This window comes from Mixophyes fleayi, chromosome 11 (genome assembly GCF_038048845.1).
Source record: "Mixophyes fleayi isolate aMixFle1 chromosome 11, aMixFle1.hap1, whole genome shotgun sequence".
NCBI classification, from domain to species: Eukaryota; Metazoa; Chordata; class Amphibia; order Anura; family Limnodynastidae; genus Mixophyes; species Mixophyes fleayi.
This window is the reverse complement of record NC_134412.1, coordinates 94,776,378-94,795,552: the sequence shown is the minus strand read 5'-3', so window position 1 is coordinate 94,795,552 and position 19,175 is coordinate 94,776,378. Positions and strand designations below refer to the sequence as shown.

The following is a 19,175-nucleotide window of genomic DNA, read 5'->3' as shown; positions in this document are numbered from 1 at the left end:
CTACCATCACTCTCACTGTCTGTAAATAATCTGATCTGCATTACCATGTTATCTATATATTATTTGTTTATCTAGTATGTCTGGTCTTGGTATATTGTTATCATGTTATTGCGTTCTGTATCAGTCATATACAGGGCTGCGGACCTTGCTCTGGCTATGTGTGTTTGGGTTCTTGCTATTTCTAGGTTGACATTACATGTAGGCTATTGATTTATAAGTGTAACATGATAAGGGTGGAGTACGCTCCTATGGATGTCCTCTGCATGTCCCTGATGCTTGTTGATGCCATTGTCCTGGGACCCCAAGTGTCAGGGTGCCCTTGTTGTGGGATCCCCCAAGTGTTAGGGTTTAATTGTTCTGGGATCCCCCAAGGGTCTGTGTGCCATTGTTGTGGGACCCCCCAAGTGTCAGGGTGCCATTGTTGTGGGACCCCCCAAGTGTCAGGGTGCCATTGTTGTGGGACCCCCCAAGTGTCAGTGTGCCATTGTTCTGGAATCCCCCAAGGGTCTGTATGCCATTGTTCTGGGATTCCCTAAGTGTCAGGGTGCCATTGTTGTGGGACCCCCCAAGTGTCAGTGTGCCATTGTTCTGGGACCCCCAAGTGTCAGTGTGCCATTGTTCTGGAATCCCCCAAGGGTCTGTATGCCATTGTTTTGGGACCCCCAAGGGTCTGTATGCCCTTGTTCTGGAATCCCCCAAGGGTCTGTATGCCATTGTTCTGGGATCCCCCTAGCGTCAGGGTGTCATTGTTGTGGGATCCCCCAAGGGTCAGAGTGTCATTGTTCTGGGATCCTCCAAGGGTCTGTGTGCCATTGTTGTGGGACCCCCCAAGTGTCAGTGTGCCATTGTTCTGGGATCCTCCAAGGGTCTGTGTGCCGTTGTCCTGGGACCCCCAAGTGTCAGTGTGTCATTGTTCTTGAAGTGCAAATGAGCAACTGATTGACCCTATAACAGAATCTGGGTTGCTAACCTACAAAGTGCATACCTCTGTACATTTAACATCTGTGGAACAGTGAGTTGTATCTCCCCAGTATTCACCTTCACCTCAGTACAAAAATAACCTTAGCAGACTGTACCATTGTCCCCTGGGGGATACAGATTACGTGTTGATTTTGATGTTTTAGGGAAGCTTTGCAGGGTGGTATTTGGGGTTCATATTGATGACTGCAAGTTCACCCCAGTGTTATACTGCAGGAGAGACACTTGTAAAGATGGTCATAAATGTGACGTAAATCCCACTCTTCTCAACTGCCTGAATTCATGGGAGAGATTGTTGTGTATTAAAATTTACAAGATAAGTGCACAGTAAAAGAAGTGTGTGATGTCACCTAAAGGGGCTGTCTTTAATTCATTGGCTTTTACATGTCCTTATTGCAACTTTTATTTTTTTATTGCTTTTGTGCTTTTCAGCCTTGTGAGCGAGGAGGGTTCTTTATTTTCGTTGCCAGAACAATCTGGTGTTAGAGAAAAACAGAGCATAGAATCAGAAAGTCCTGACCTGAAAGCTACAGAACCTCTATCCGCTATTGAGGAGCCAGAGAGCGGACAGGAACAGGAGCCACAAACCCATGAAGCTCCTGAGGAACCAGAGCGCAGACAGGAACAGGAGCCACAAACCCATGAAGCTACTGAGGAACTTGAAAGCGGACAGGAACAGGAGCCTCAAACTCTTGAAGCTACTAAAGAGCGAGAGAGCTGGCCGGAACAGGAGCCACAAACCCATGAAGCTCCTGAGGAACCAGAGCGCGGACATGAACAAGAGCCTCAAACCCACGAAGCTACTAAAGAGCCAGAGAGCGGACAGGAACAGGAGCCACAAACCCATGAAGCTACTGAGGAGCCTCAGAGTGGACAGGAACAGGAGCCACAAACCCATGAAGCTACTGAGGAGCTTGAGAGCGGACAGGAACTGGAGCCACAAACCCATGAAGCTACTGAGGAGCCAGAGCGCGGAGAGGAACACGAGCCACAAACCCATGAAGCTACTCAGGAGCCTGAGAAAGGACAGGAACAGGGGCCACAAATCCATGAAGCTACTGAGGAGCCTGAGAGCGGACACGGACAAGAGCCACAAACCCATGAAGCTACTGAGGAGCCTGAGAGCGGACACGGACAAGAGCCACAAACCCATGAAGCTACTCAGGAGCCTGAGAGCGTACAGGAACAAGAGCCAAACACGCATGAAGCTACGGAGGAGCCTGAGAGCGGGCAGGAACAGGGGCCACAAACCCATGAAGATACTGAGGAGCCTGAGAACGGACAGGAACAGGAGCCACAAACCCATGAACCTCACTTTACTGTTGATGAAAATGAAGTCACAGGTATTCAGTACAATGAGACACTCCTGGCTGAGCAGCCTGTTCTCGAGGATACAAGTGACAGGACAGCTGAAACCATGACTGTGACCATTGGTGACCAGGCGGACTCTGACCACTTAGAAGAGGTAATGTGATAACACTTGTATACTTTATAAACCAGCTCTGTAGTTTGCTGCCAAGTTCACACCTTCTACGTGACATGATAACACCACAGAACAAGCTCCCACACCAGGAATAAATATGGTGGTAGGTGTAGACACTAAAGAGAAGTGCTGTCATTGGTTACAGACAGCATCTTCCTTGTGACTTCTAGCCAATTGCTGTTCACTAGGTGTAACCAATTACAGTATGCTCTATAGTAATAGTGCCAGGTGTGAGGCCAAATGGCAGAAACACCCGAGTATTGTGGTCTTAGACCCAGCCAAGGGAGGACTACTCTGAGAATGGGGCTGTAGTGGCAATATGAGGTTATATGGGAAATATGAGGTTATATGGGAAATATGAGGTTATATGGGGCAATATGAAGTTATATGGCGCAATATGAGGTTATATGGTGCAATATGAGGTTATATGGCGCAATATGAGGCTATATGGGGGATTATGTGGTTATATGGAGGAGTATGAGGTTATATGGGGCAATATGAAGTTATATGGCGCAATATGAGGTTATATGGGAAATATGAGGTTATATGGCGCAATATGAGGTTATATGGGAAATATGAGGTTATATGGGGCAATATGAAGTTATATGGCGCAATATGAGGTTATATGGGAAATATGAGGTTATATGGCGCAATATGAGGTTATATGGGAAATATGAGGTTATATGGGAAATATGAGGTTATATGGGAAATATGAGGTTATATGGGGCAATATGAAGTTATATGGCGCAATATGAGGTTATATGGTGCAATATGAGGTTATATGGCGCAATATGAGGTTATATGGCGCAATATGAGGCTATATGGGGGATTATGTGGTTATATGGAGGAGTATGAGGTTATATTGGGGATTATGAGGCTATACGGGGGATTACGTGGTTATATGGAGCATTATAAGGCTATATGGGGCATTATGTGGTTATATATAGATTATAAGTATGTGGTGGGTTTATTGAGTAATATAATTGTGTATAGGATGTGCACACTAGCTGTCGTCCTGTGTACTGTACATCCATTACACCGTAACACTTGCTAGTTATTGGATTTTACTCCACAATAAGGTTGTCATTTCTCACTGCACCACTCTTGACAAGTCTATTTCTGTTACAATACAGCATTATGTTCATTTGGCTGTAATATGTTTTAACCCTATTTCCACAAACTTACTCCTAAAAATCCCAGTGTGAAATAACATTTCCAAGTTCCCAGGTCCAGTATACTCCACTTACCTGTAACTAGACTACAGTTACTGGGCTCACATCCCTCCCCACTGTCCGATCTGAGCGGGTCCTATACTCTGAGAGCAGCGCCTCTCAGTACAGGATACACAGCCTGTAACTCATTTACTTCTTATAGTATTACCTACATTTCCATTTTCCACTTCTCCGCCGTTATGTAACAGTCAGTGTGTCGGTCGGGGTTGAGAGCGGCAGCAGAATTGTGTTTCCTGGTTATTAATTTAATTGGCAGCAGAGGGAATTGAAGCAGTGAGAGACGGCTAAATTTGGGAACGTGTTACATGATTGTAGCTGTGTGTTGGGAACATATTGAGGGAGGAAAAGACAAGCTGTCAGTCTCTGAGAAGTTACAGGAAAGAAAGCAGGAGAGGTAGAAAATATAATGGTGCAGATTTATCAAGATAACAACACTTTTTTTTGCTTCTAGTTATTTTTGTACAGTTTTCACCATTTTATCTTTACAAGTAGATTTCTTGTCGGTGATACCCGTTGGGGGTAATTGTGTCAAATATAGGTCCCTTTGCTGGGAGAAAAGGTTCTGCGCAGCCTCCCCCCCCCACACACACACAAAAAAGGGACTGTCCCTCCTCTCATAAATATGCTTTCTTCAACCTTTGAAAGGTATTTAGATATTATGTCACATAAAATAAAGTCAGTTGTTTGCCGGTGGACGTACTGCGGGGTGCAGCTAGCTCACATTTAGCTTGAAACACCCCAATACGCCCAGATGCTCACAACAGACGTTACCAAGTTCTGCATGGGTGCCGCCATCTTGACATACAGATCCGTGAGCTTCTTGTAAAACTGTCTCTTTTGTATATAAGTAGGAGCGTGATGCCACAAGGCGGCATTTGCGCCTCAGCTGTACATTTTAGGATCTTTATAAAGGAGACTTATTGAATTCAGTCCGAGTTAGACGCAGTTACGTCAGTAGTGCAGGTGTAAAATAGGTGGCACAAAAAAGCACATTTACAAGAAAGCGATACAAGTCCCCTCCCCTCACACAGGTGATCATCGTCATTTATTTATATAGCGCCACTGATTCCGCAGCGCTGTACAGAGAACTCACTCATATCAGTCGCTGCCCTATTGGAGCTTACAGTCTAAATTCCCTAATATACACACACACACACACACACACACAGACAGAGAGAGAGAGAGACTAGGGTCAATTTTGATAGCAGCCAATTAACCTACTAGTATGTTTTTGGAGTGCGGGAGGAAACCTGAGCACCCGGAGGAAACCCACGCAAACACGAGGAGAACACACAAACTCCACACAGATAAGGCACACTCTAACAGGGAAATTCACTGTGATTGGTTAGACTCCACGTGGGGTATAACCACGAAGGACTACATTGATACAATGTAGTTTATTGATATATTTTTAGCAATTAACTACAATGTATCAGTATAGATTATTGGATACAACGCTGCCATTTGATTATTAGGAAAAAACTGACCTTCCTTATACACATCTGCAACTATGGAAAGAAACTATGGATGGCACTGATATCTTGAACTTGCAGCCCCTTGCGCCATGAGACAGAATGGCGTGGGATAGAATTAGTTCAGCTTCTTAGTAAGCGGATCTTTTGGGGCTGACGGTCAATGGAGATCTGTAGAGAGATGCGCTGCTGATGATGGCAGCACTATCCAGCCGCCTCTGATTGGCTGTTTGCGTATTGACCGTTCCAGCTGTTAATACTTAATTCAATGGCATTACAGCTATATAATGTAAAGTTTCATTTGTTGCAGAGTCTTCAGCTGCCATTTTCAGACAGAAGTTCTATTTGAAATATGGAGATTTGGTCCACTAAGTTGTGGCACCCAACGTAGTAAGTTTAATATGCAAAGACAAACACACCTGCTCAGCTGATGTGCTCCGCAAAACACCTGGATGGTTGGATGTTCTGCCCAGAGCATTTCAAGGTGGTCAGATGGTTTTGGGCTGCGCACAGCACACAGTCTTTCTGTTCTTCCAACGCTAGAGAAATTATATTTACTATATGGGATTGTTTTCCCTAAATTATCTTTGTGAACATTTTACATATATGCATTTGGAATGTAGATTGTCAGCTTGTGTTCCTTCAGCCCAATCTGATGGAGTTTTCGATTGTTAGCTATAAGTGCGATATAAGGACATTATAAGGGCGCTATAAGGGGCGATATAAGGACATTATAAGGGTGTTATAAGAGTGTTATAAGAGCGTACTGTTTTCAGGTTACACTGCTGCATTTAGCCACGCCAATGCAGTTAGCTCTTTATGTTTGGAGCCCCCTTCTCAATAATTGTTCCCTGTTTCTGCTTCTTCTCTTATGCGGGGCTTCACAAGTGGGGTCGACAGGGGGCTGGAACGAGGTTCCGCGGGTCTATCCTAGGGAGGAACCTAATAACCGTCCCACGCAGTGCCAGGAACAGCCAATCACGAGTATTGGTAAATTATGGGCACCAGGAGATATCATTTATCATTATTTATTTATTAACCTGTATGTATATAGCGCCCACATATTATGTAGCGATGTACAGAGAATGACCCTCTGCCCCAGTGGAACTTGCTGTCTGTATTCTCACCCACATAAACAGACACATGGATCAATTTTGTCCAAAACCATTAACCCTCCTCCCCCCACCAGTGTATTTTATGGAGTGTGGGAGGAAAACCATGCGGACACAGGGGGGAAACATACAAAATCCACACAGAGAGAGCCCTGGATGGAATAGAACTCGGCACTCTGAATTTGAGTGACATGTGCGTGGTACCTGACACCTCTGCACTGACGTCATGGTTCCCTCCGGCCACGGACAGTCAGGTTCAGACTAGTCTGGGTCTCCGAATACTGTTTGGGTTTAGTTGTTCTTGAAGATCAGACACTTTAAAGTGATACAGCCCTCAATTAATAAAGATCTTGAATGCACAACGCTAGAGAGATGAAGGGAGGGTGGAACGAGTAACAAGTAATGGGGAAAATAATCTTCTATAATTGAATAGAAACCCAATAAGTTTACCCTCCTTGAGGCTCAATGTCTGCGACCTGTTCAGTCGTCACCTGTGCAAAACATCCCAACCTTAAGTACTAGAGGCCAGTGTGAAACTGGACTTTACATGCATGTGACGTGTGCCATGGTCTTTCATGTGTGTTTATTGCTGATTAGTAATATGTTGCTGCTGTGTGAACAACTCCCCAGTCAATATCCCAGTTCCCTGGCATGTAAGACAGGGAGAGAAGTCTGAGCACATGATGCTGTGGGTAGGAGGCAACTCACAGTCCCCAAGTGATATTATTCAGCAGCTCTCAGCGATCCTCAGCACTCCTTCTCCAGCTCCTGGATTCCAGAATGACAGCGTCTTTCTGCTGAGCTGCCTGCCCCAGTAATGGGAATTTAGCAATATTACTCCAGCAACGCAGACACTTCCAGCAGAGACTACAGGACAGAGGGATTAACCTTTATTAACCTGAAATCTCCAGCTGTAAATCCAGCAAACCATGGACTGCTGTCATGTATGTACACCCCATATGTGTTCTAGTGTTTGCATCATCGTTTTATAACTGAAGTAATTACCGATATTATGAGTATTAGAGTATCTGGTACTTACGTTTATACCCACAGTTAGTTTTACACTTATTTGGGCTTCAGGCTTTTGTTATTTTTAATTGGAACCGATTTAGTTGCTGTGGTTATAAATGTGTGTGGGTGTTATATGTGTGTAGCGGGACTAGGATCAGCGGCATTAGGTGAAGCTGGAGAAGATGTCCTGATCTTCTGTCATTATTTAGTAGTTTTCTACAAGAGTTTATCAGTTTATTATTGTCTGTTATTAATATGATGAGATTTAGATGTGTAGGGGGTTATAGGTGATTTGGGTAAAGGGGGTATTAGTTCCTATCAGTAGATGTATAGGGGGTTATAGGTGATTTGGGTAATGGGGGTATTAGTTGCTATCAGTAGATGTATAGGGGGCTATAGGTGATTTGGGTAATGGGGGTATTAGTTGCTATCAGTAGATGTATAGGGGGCTATAGGTGATTTGGGTAATGGGGGTATTAGTTCCTATCAGTAGATGTATAGGGGGTTATAGGTGATTTGGGTAAGGGGTATTAGTTCCTATCAGTAGATGTATAGGGGGTTATAGGTGATTTGGGTAATGGGGGTATTAGTTCCTATCAGTAGATGTATAGGGGGTTATAGGTGATTTGGGTAATGGGGGTATTAGTTGCTATCAGTAGATGTATAGGGGGTTATAGGTGATTTGGGTAATGGGGGTATTAGTTGCTATCAGTAGATGTATAGGGGGTTATAGGTGATTTGGGTAATGGGGGTATTAGTTGCTATCAGTAGATGTATAGGGGGCTATAGGTGATTTGGGTAATGGGGGTATTAGTTCCTATCAGTAGATGTATAGGGGGCTATAGGTGATTTGGGTAATGGGGGTATTAGTTCCTATCAGTAGATGTATAGGGGGTTATAGGTGATTTGGGTAATAGGGGTATTAGTTCCTATCAGTAGATGTATAGGGGGCTATAGGTGATTTAGGTAAGGGGTATTAGTTCCTATCAGTAGATGTGTAGGGGGTTATAGGTGATTTGGGTAAGGGGTATTAGTTCCTATCAGTAGATGTATAGGGGGCTATAGGTGATTTAGGTAAGGGGTATTAGTTCCTATCAGTAGATGTGTAGGGGGTTATAGGTGATTTGGGTAAGGGGTATTAGTTGCTATCAGTAGATGTATAGGGGGTTATAGGTGATTTGGGTAATGGGGGTATTAGTTGCTATCAGTAGATGTATAGGGGGTTATAGGTGATTTGGGTAAGGGGTTTATCTATTTGTGAACAATGAATGTGCTCAGAGAAGAATTGTCCCTTTTTTAAAAACATTGTTAGAAAATAGATTTTTATGTTGATATGTTTGTGGACACATATGTGCTTCTTGTGATGTATAACAAGTGTCATTGGTGTCTCTGGAGAATTATCACGTACCTGTATATAAGTAATAGGAGCGGATATTGTGCCTCCAGGCTGAGCACCTGCAGCAGACCTGGGAGGGGAGCACCGTTATGTGGGTGTAGACTATATTGTGCCTCTATCTACACACCTGTTCCCTCCAATGTCTTCTACATTCTGCCCCATGGCCAGTACCGACCTCACACGGTGACCCAACATTTCTGGCATATTGTTTTACTCTACCAAAGCAAATTTAATATTGTTTTTTGGGGAGAGAATGGGATTTATTTTGATATCTCAGTCAATTAAATATATTTTAATCTTATAGACATTTATATGGGGAATAAACAGGAATAAATGTGAGACATGAACTTTATTGTCATTCTGCTATTGACGACTTCTATGAAATTAATTCAACCCAAAACGTGTAACATTTACTGGGAGACCCAGTACCTGACCTCTACTGGAGGTTTGCTCTATATTTTAAGACATAACAAACATAAATAAAGTAAATAAATAAGTAATATAAACGTACAACTGGGAAAATATCCCAGCAAAATGTCTGTAGAAAGGGAAAATATTCCAGCTTCAATTATATCAGTCCATCAGGACTTTAGTGGTCTAGTCAGAGAGTCCAGCAGAGTATTCAGATCAGTTCAGAGTCTCCGGTAGAAGGTTCCTGAGGTCAAACAATTGACAAGTGTCCAGCACTATGTAGTCTGGGCTTAATGTGTGTCTATATGGCATCAAGTGGAGTCTACATATTGAGGAATCCCAGTTTGAAAGTCTCCAGCAGAGGGTTTAAATTGTGAGGTGACCCAGTCTGAAAGCCTTCTTCAGGTTAGCCACCAGAATTGACTTATATCAAGTAGTTTAAATGTTTTTCATAGAGGGTTCACGTGTGCATTCAACCAGTCATTAAGTGTCCAGAAGGGTGTTCTACAGGGTAAATGTGTGAGAGTAACTGGTTCGAAAGACCAGGATGTTCCTCAGGATTTATGTGTGACATGAACCAGTTTAGAAGTCTCCAGTAAGGTGTTTCAGGTTGTGTTGTCACACTTTTACACAAGGAATATCACTGACTGGTATTAGCGCTACTAACCTGAGAGGCGCGGAGTCTAACACACCACCGGTGTTCACCAGGGACCCCCGCAAGAAGGTTTGGACTTTGCTGCGTGCGATGTGCAGGTCGCGGTTCTCCCAGGAAGTCACCAGTGCAGCGATTAGAGGGTAGTCAGACAGGCCGAGTCAAAACCAAGGAAGCGAGGTACCACGGACAGTAGGCAAGAGTAGTCAGGAACGGTCCAAAGGTCAATACCAGTGCGGGCAGCGAAGTACAAGGGATATCCAGAAGAGAGGTCAAACAAGCCAAGGAGTCAAATACACAGAAGGTCAGGAACAGGAATATAGACTAAATGCTGGAGCTGGTTAGAACCAATACTCTGGCACTAAACATGTGTCACAGGCTGCTTTAGGTACCCTAAGGTGCCTCCTGATTGGGTTAGGGAGATTTAAGCGGTTTAGACATGCTGGCTGCAGACAGGTGAGTAGAGATAGAGTTCTGCTGCTAGACAACAGGACGTGGATTGCGGAGAGAAGGTGTCCGTCTGGAGCGCCTGTGGAGAGCGCAGAGACGGCACCTGACAAGTGTGACCTGACCCATGGGGTGTTACCTGTGAACTAGTTTTGTAATCTCCAGCTGGGAGATCACCAAAGTCCATGTGGAAGGTCATCCAGCAAAGTAATAACTAGATTTCATGTGTGGGGTGAACAAGCAGGGTAATAACTAGAGTTCACGTGTGAGGTGAACCAGCGGGGTAATAGCTAGAGTTCACGTGTGCGGTTGAGCGAGCAAGGTAATAACTAGAGTTCATGTGTGAGGTGAACGAGCAGGGCAATAACTAGAGTTCACGTGTGCGGTGAACGAGCAGGGCAATAACTAGAGTTCATAGTGAATCTACAGGGGGTTCATGAACTTGTCTAGTGAGCAGGTCAGGACTATATTTTGACTTTGTGTTGCCCAAGGTATTTTTGAATTAATATGTCCTAAACTAGTGCATTTTACAACCCACGTATTGATGCTTCGCAGTCCAACATCGCTGTGTCCATACTACCGATGTTTCTGTTGGCAAACGTGTTATATACAGACCTGGATAGTCTATTAGAGGAGTTCATTAATGTGCTGAACCATTGTTTCTCAATACAAGATACTGCCCAGCAGAGCCCATATATGTACTGAACCAGCTGACCGGTATTCTACATGGTGTTTATCAATATTATATATATATTGTGAGCCCACATTAATACATGAGGTCAGCTGATGTTAATGTATGTGTTGAGTTGGTGTTTATGTGTATAGTATATGTATACAGTGAGCCAGTGTTATAGCATACAATGTTTTTGGTCACGTCATGTATGTGGTGTGTCAATGTGCATGGCAAGCTCTTGTGTATTTATGTGGTGAGTTATTGGTAATCTGGTGGAGTGTGTCTGGTGAACCTGTGTAAATAAATGTGGTAATTATGTTTCTGGCTTCCCCCACATTGCCCATTTCATAGTATTCCGTGTTAGAACTTTGTGGATAAATGGATTCCAGAGAATTCTATTGGAAGGTGATTTAGATGAATAGACCACTCATCTGGATGTCTGAGGGCAATAGTTCTTATCGTAGTTTACTGGAAGGTGATGTCTGATGTTTATCCGCATTATGGATCTCAGCCGGGGAACAAATTTATAGTATCACCCGCCTACGGTAAACATGAGTACAGACAGCTTGACACTCAGGGAGTCGAGTGTTTCATACGTCTTGATAAGTGTAACCGCTGAAAAGTATAATCAGGCTTTATTCATGTGAAATATACAAAATAGTTTCACAAAAGTGCCATTCTCTGATTTCAAAGCAATTCTCACACAAAGAAAATATAATGTGGCTCATTCTTCTGCTTCAACGCTGTCTAATTAAACCCGGCTCACAATACTCTGAGCTCCATGCCGTGAACCTTTCAGTTGTTTTGTTTGTGAAATGACATTACGTAGGTAACGCCAGCGGCTAATGGGGTTTGCTGGGAAAAAAAACTTTAAGATAGAACCATAAAGCACAAGAACTTCTATTATATCACAATATAAATTGTAAGTAAGACATAAAGGTAGAAATCTGCTTCAGTTTAGTATGTTCACATATATTGACCATCTCTTTATGTATAACAAACCCTCAGCTTCAGATTTTTCCAGTGCTGTTTAGAAGATGAGTGGTTGCTATAAGTTACACCTTTTTCCAGAAAGACCTGTGCGATTGTGATGCCAGGCACCAATTCCTATAATGAACCTCTAGACCAGGTTAGTAGTTGGCTACTCCTTTAACAGACCTTGTACCCTTAGGACCGGAAATGCTTACTTGTACTTGATTGTCCCCAGGTCTTGTGTATGTAGTAATGCTTATTCTTTTGAGGAGGTTGGCACAGGAAAATATGGGAGACATTAGGGCAATAACTGATGTGATTGAGTTCTCTGTACAGCGCTGCGGAATTAGTGGCACTATATAAATAAATGGTGATGATGACGATGAATAACAAAGAACAACTGGCCAGGGGTAGGTGATAAAACATAAACTGAGGACTGTGCAGATAGAGAATTGTTGTGGATATACAAGGTCCAAAACATCCAGGCTGAGGTCAGGGCAGGAGGCCAGCAATGAATAATCTTGGCCCAAGCAGAGGTCAGGGCAGGTGGCTATCCAAAGAATGGTCAGGGTGCAAGCAGAGGTCAGGGCAGGAGGCTATCCAAAGAATGGTTATAGTCCAAACAGAGATCAGGCCAGCGGCCAGGAGCAATAGCACTCCGTCTTCATTGGAAAGTAATCATTTGACCCCTAAAATGTTTTTCTTTTTCTGTTAAGACAGGCCACATGAGGAGGCAAGTGGTCATGGCAGGAGACCAACAATTAATAATTTCGTTCAAGCAGAGTTCAGTGTAGACAGCTATGCAAAGAATAGTCAAGGTGCAAGCAAATTTCAGGGCAGACGGCTATCCAAAGAATGGTCAGGGTGCAAGCAGAGGTCAGGGAAGGAAGCTATCCAAAGAATGGTCAGGGTGCAAGCAGAGGTCAGGGCAGGCAGCTATCCAAAGAATGGTCATAGTGCAAGCAGAGGTCAGGGCAGGAGCTATCCAAAGAATGGTCAGGGTGCAAGCAGAGGTCAGGGCAGGAGGCTATCCAAGGAATGGTCATAGTGCAAGCAAAGGTCAAGGCAGGAGGCTATCCAAAGAATGGTTAGGGTGCAAGCAGAGGTCAGGGCAGGCGGCTATCTAAAGAATAGTTATGGTGCAAGCAGAGGTCAGGGCAGGAGGCTATAAAAAGAATGGTCAAGGTGCAAGCAGAGGCCAGGGCAGGCAGCTATGCAAAGGATGGTTATGGTGCAAGCAGAGGTCAGGGCAGGCAGATATCTGAAGGATGGTTAGGATGCAAGTAGAGGTCAGGGCTGGAGGCTATCCAAGGAATGGTTATGGTGCAAGCAGAGGTCAGGGCAGGAGGCTATCCAAGTAATGGTTATGGTGCAAGCAGAGGTCAGGGCAGGAGGCTATCCAAGGAATGGTCAGGGTGCAAGGCGGCTATCTGAAGGATGGCTAGGATGCAAGTAGAGGTCAGGCTTGTGGAGCACAAGTACCCCTTCCCCCTTGAGGAGGGGTCGTTTGACCCCTAAAATGTTTTTCTTTTTCTGTTAAGACAGGAGACGAGAAATTAACATTGTACTTTGATCGTTATTTAAATTAAAATATCATATTGAGGAGCTGAGCAGAGAAAGCTGAATGTCATTACATTTGTATGAGCAAAGATATTGTGCCGGGCTCTGAACCAAAGTTTTTGGCTCATTAATCAGTGAGAAAAGAACTTTGCTGACTGGGAGTCATTTAAAATCACAGCGTGAGACTTTGATCTCCGTTACATAATTATATTCCATATGTCTTATTCAGTAAAAGTTTTATAAACCCTCTTTACCGTGCGTTCTTACCCCCTCCCTCTTCCTCCTTCCTTCCCCATCTCTGCATAACATGGAATCGTGATAACGCCTCTTCTCACAACTTCTTATATTTTGTGAGTGGGTTTATGCTAATTTGGGGGTGGGGAGGTAGAGAGGAGGGGATGTGGTTATTTTTATTACGCGTCTTTAAAGATGTATTATAACTAATAAAATGTTCGCTATTACTATAAGTGAGGATTCCTTCTGCCCAAATATAACGGCCACAGCGGTCCAAATGTATACTGTGATGGGGCAAAGGCAGATATTGGAACACCCCCCTGAAAAAGGCAGGCAAATATCTATGGATAGGTGGGGTTTGTGTAGTATTTTTGAGTATAGTGGGATGTGTTCTCTGCAGGGCCGCCAAGAGGACTTTTGGGTCCCCGTACAACTTCTTAGGTCCCTCCATAGCGGCCACACCATGTTGGTGGCTCCTCCCACTACACAGTCAGGCCGGGGGACCAGTAATTTGTACCTGATCCCCCCCTTCTTGGCACCCCTGGTTGGGTGGAGGTAAGGAGACCTTGACTCAGATTTTACATCGGAGCCTTTACCTCTCCACCAGGCGCTAGAGTCCAATCTTACATGAACGAGACCCGTTTCTCATAGCTTGCCCCATGCTCATGAGAAGCCTGTTAATATTTTACTTTATGAAACTGGTGACGATGCGGCTTCACAGAGACTGTCTACGAGGGGTGATTGTCTTCATACCAGATTGTTTTGTCTTACAGAATGAAGCCCTCAGGAAGCAGCCGGAGGAGGCCCTGGACATCGCTCTCGATGACCCTGACGCCAACGCTGCCGCTGCTAAAATCCAGGCCGGTTTTCGCGGACACATGACGAGGAAGAAGATGAAAACTGGCGATAAAGACCTAAAGCACGATAAAGATGACAGCGCACAGGGAGAACACGAAGGAGACTAGACGGAGCTAATATCAGGTCAGTCTAACGAGGACCTTTCAGCGGGAGAAAGTGTTCAGTCTTTACGGTGTTTTAGCTGAAGTCGTCACACAATACATCTGGTACTGCAGCCCATAATAGCACCTTGATTGCTATTGAAATCCATCTGCAGGAGAGATTTTATTATATTTCACTTGCGTTACAGGAGTGGAGTGAAAGAGGTGTAAAATAAGCTGAAATATTAGCGTAGTGTAAAATTAGCATCGTGGTTTCTAAAAATTACTTTTTTCGCTGTTGAAAGTTGTTGATTTTGTAGTCACTGTAGAATATTGTGAAATTAAACCTTATTCTAACAAAGTTCCAGTTTCTGTCTACTTCATTTTAATATAGATTTTAACTGTTTTAAATATTGTTTTTACATTAATAAGATCTATTTTTAACATTTTATTTATTGATTTTAACAAGTGGTACTAAAAACCAAAATATGCTGCCCTGGTAATATTTTTTTTGCTAAATTGCATAATTGAAGAGATTTTTTTTTTGTTTTATCGCCACCATAAACAGCGGGGCAAAAAATTAGACAAAAAGCTGAAATGACAATGCATAACATTCCAGTTACATCCAGTCTTGCTGTGACATCACTTGTCATGCCAAGACACGTCAGGACACTGTTTAGAATCCTTGTTCTGATGTTGTTATTGTCACTCCTACCTAAAAGGAAGAGATGGACTTTGTAATACTTGATCTTATGTCCCTGCAGTCACATTTGGAAACATAATTTGTTTTCCCACCTAGAACGGCGCCTACAGGCCACTATACTTTGACATTGACAGTCCCGACTGCTGTAGTCTGAGTAACCCTATGCATTCTTCATATCATCATCATTTATTTATATAGCGCCAACATATTTCATAACGCTTTACAATTGGGGACAGACATAGTAAACTAATAAACAAACCAGGTAAAACAGACAAAGGGGTGAGAAGGCCCTGCTCGCAAGCTTACAATCTGTGGGTAAATGGGAGTTTGATACCTGAGGTTAAGACTACATTTTGCGTTTCGGTCCAGCCAGACTGCAAAGGTAAAAGTGACTCATAAGCTAACTGATCCTGTCGCACAACAATGTTGGTCAGGGGGTAGTTGTCTTGTGCGAAATTGTGTAACAGATGGTAATAGGGTAATGTAGTGAGGTTAAGAGGGTGGTTGAGGAATATTGTAAGCCTTTCTATAATATTCAGTTTCCAAACTAATATGTAAATTCCTAAAGGCGATGAATGAAAACTTTTGACTTAAATATCATTTTCCCGGCTGGATCGCTGCCATAGAATTGTCTCCTACGAGACAGAGACAGTAATTAGGGAAGTGATGACAGACGTATGCCGCTGTAGTTCTGTTTACAGCAAGATGGATTTGACATTATATTACTTGTGTACGTTATATTCTAGGCTGATGAATTAACCGTTTATAAAGTATCTGCGGGGTGTCATATAAAGGAGAGTTATCCACAAAATATATATTTAGCAAATGTTGTATAAAAATTTGTTAGTGGTGAAGGGTTGGGGGGATGGTTATAGGGTATTTCATGCAGTGAAGGGGGGGAGGGTGCTGTCTGGTAGCCCATTAGCGTTCCACAAAATCCATTAAATAAAATGGTGTGCATGTAAACTGTTCACAAAATTGTCTGTAAACAGTAGCACCCAGCTAGAGTCTGTTATTTCTATAGTGCAGTTTACACAATAAAAGGAAACATTAGCTTGGTGTTACAGCTTCTTTTCAACGCAGTCACCAGCGGCCGGGTGTTCCTATATTATTCCCCAATATGGAGACAAGTTCTTTAGTCACCATATAAAAAGTTCAAGTACGATTTAATCCCTGTCCTTAGATGAAATCATCTTCCATTTATTGCTGTACAGATAATGGAACTGTTACATCTAAAATTAGACGCATCATAATAGTCTATTAAATACCCATGTTGTCAATTAAAATGATTTATTTCCTCTAAAGGTTCCAACGTCCCAGTTTTGTGCAGATTCTAACAAGGTCATTAATTATCATGGAATTTCTGTGTCTCCCTAGCGGTCGGAAATTCCACTTCCAAATTTAGGTTGTCCCTTAGCAACGTCTTTTAATTGCTTGTTTCCAAGCAGGTTCTTAATCCGCAGAGCATATTAATGTCTCACATTACTGTGCAGAGATTATCAGCCCGATATCCTGTCGTTTCTTCACCAAGATATACATTATATTTCTTTCACTTAAGTTATTGATCTGAAGACAAAAAATAGATACAAATTATTTGAAAAATAAAAATAATCATTAAAAATATGGTTTATTCAAAGAATAAAATATTTTTTTTTTTCCAGTGATTTTTCAACTACCGCCTTACTTGTTAAATAGGCTTCACCATGTAAAAGCGTTAACCCTTTAATATATACGGTGACGTGTGGAAAATGCCTTTTGTAAGCTCTTGGCTTTTTAATAAGTCGCCCATTTGTTTTTAATTATGTCTGTTTCAAAACACACCTAAAAATACCCAACAATATACATCTGTGGATTTTATTTTTAGGTGTGTTTAGGCAGAGGAAGGAAGCCTCTCTTGTACATGTATATATTTACTCTCATTTATATTGTACATAGAATTTTACACCCTACATACCCAGAAGGGTTCAGACGCAGTCTGCCTGGCCAGTTGAGCTTCCAGTTCAATTTTTGGTGGCTTAGATAATAGGAACTTGTCTGAGGTCAGGAGTTTCTGACACTGGGGGGTAAATTTACTAAACTGCGGGTTTGAAAGAGTGGAGATGTTGCCCATAGCAACCAATCAGATTCTAGCTGTCATTTTGTAGAATGTACTAAATAAATGATATCAAGAATCTTATTGGTTGTTACAGGCAACATCTCCACTTTTTCAAACCTGCAGTTTAGTAAATATACCCCTGGAAGTCCATTGAGGTTCTCCTGCAAATCTCTTGGTGTTAAGGACGTGCGTTGTGCCGCTGTGCAGAGCGTTTTGCTTTTCTGTGAACGATAAGAGCATTCTTATTTATGGAATGGTCTCCGCTCACTGATTGTACATCAAGACGGACGTGACACCCCAGATAAACCCCTCAAATACTCCTCTATCCTATTCCTATGAGTGTCTCTGCTTTTCTAAGAACACACCAGCTACATGTGTGGGCTCATTCTTTAGGTTCCTGGATAGTTGATAGATAAGAATTTAGATTGATACGATAATTCTTCTTTCGTTCAACTTAATAATAAAATTATTGCCGCTTCGCCAGACGGTCTTTGGTTCATCTGCATAAAAAATAGCGAAATATAAAAACATTGTTGCAAAAATAGCTGTTGTTAATGTACCATCAGTAGACAATGCAGTGTCCCATTCATGACGTACTTCTATTGCTGTTTTAGATGACATTACTATGGCGTAACTTGGGCCGCCAACAGGAACCATTTTTGCAGCGAGGCGAACATTTCACCAACAAAGAGATGTCCTCCTATACGCCCCCCTGCGGGCAAAGAGCGCCCACGTGTGGTCACCGGAAGATTGTGTCTGTTTTTTGTTTTGTTCCAGTGCATCTCCTGTGGGTACATTTCTTTATTTCATCATTTTATGTTCCTTGAAAGAATAATTAGTCTTTGTAAAGCATGGTGCGTGCTCCTATGCCTGCTAATTATCTCTTCTAATTTGTGACAGTTAAATAAGTATGTGTTTGCATGCTCCTTCTGCAAGAAAACAAAATATTGATTTGTTAATTATTTATCTTCTGTTTCCTTCGTGCTTTTCTTCAATAAAGAAATCCAAACTCTCCGCAGCCTGTAATCACTGCTCTATAGTCTCTCGGCTCATTAATCATCTGCTCTGTTTTTCATGGCAATATATTATGTTTTCTCCAAAACAAATCCCAAATCGCTTTATTCTGTGCCATAATCTGTGAATCTGTCAGGATCACTTCTGTTCTCCAACATTCTGCTCACGGTTCCGCTGCGCCGTTATTACTTCTATCATTGTATTAGTTATATAATTAGTGGATTTGTCAGGAAGATTGTCGGATACATAGAAATCATGTACACTTGGATTGCACGCAAGTAGATTTAAAATAAAAATGACAACGGTTTTTTTTCCCGTTGATTGAGAGAGATTAAAACATAAATGATTTCACCGTCTGTTGGTAAAGCTGAACATTGACAGGTCCTAAGTTATCGCAATCAATGACTTATTTCTAAGCAATCCATATATACATTCCAGCTTTCAGCTCTCCATAGGTCTGATACTGAGTTGGTCGTATGTTGGGCGTAATTGACACTCAAAAAATGTGTCTGTAAAAATAGAAACATAGAATTTGACGGCAGATAACAACCGCTTGACCCATCTAGTCTGCTCATTGTTTTATTAACCTATGGTAACCTCAAACTTTATTTGATCCTTTATTCTTTATAAGGATATCCTTATGTCTATCCCAAGCATGTTTACATTGTTCTACTGTATCAGCCTCTACCACCTCTGATGGAGGCTATTCCACTTATCCACTACCCTTTCTGTGAAGTAGTTTATCCTCACATTTCCTCTGACCCTCCTTCCCCCCAGTGTCAGTGCATGTCC

The 19,175-nt window shown here is 42.5% G+C and overlaps 1 protein-coding gene across 3 annotated transcripts in view; it reads left to right on the top strand.

The window, feature by feature from the left end:
* The window catches only part of SPA17 (sperm autoantigenic protein 17), a 50,996-nt gene extending 32,613 nt beyond the window's left edge, over nucleotides 1-18,383 (top strand). For all 3 annotated transcript variants that reach the window (XM_075190407.1, XM_075190406.1, XM_075190405.1), the window contains 3 exons: nucleotides 1,411-2,443; nucleotides 14,407-14,614; nucleotides 17,984-18,383. In XM_075190407.1, coding sequence (XP_075046508.1) covers nucleotides 1,411-2,443; nucleotides 14,407-14,598 — 1,225 coding nt within the window. In that variant the 3' untranslated portion in view covers nucleotides 14,599-14,614; nucleotides 17,984-18,383. The remainder of the gene's footprint in view (nucleotides 1-1,410; nucleotides 2,444-14,406; nucleotides 14,615-17,983) is intronic.
* Nucleotides 18,384-19,175: the final 792 nt, after the last annotated feature.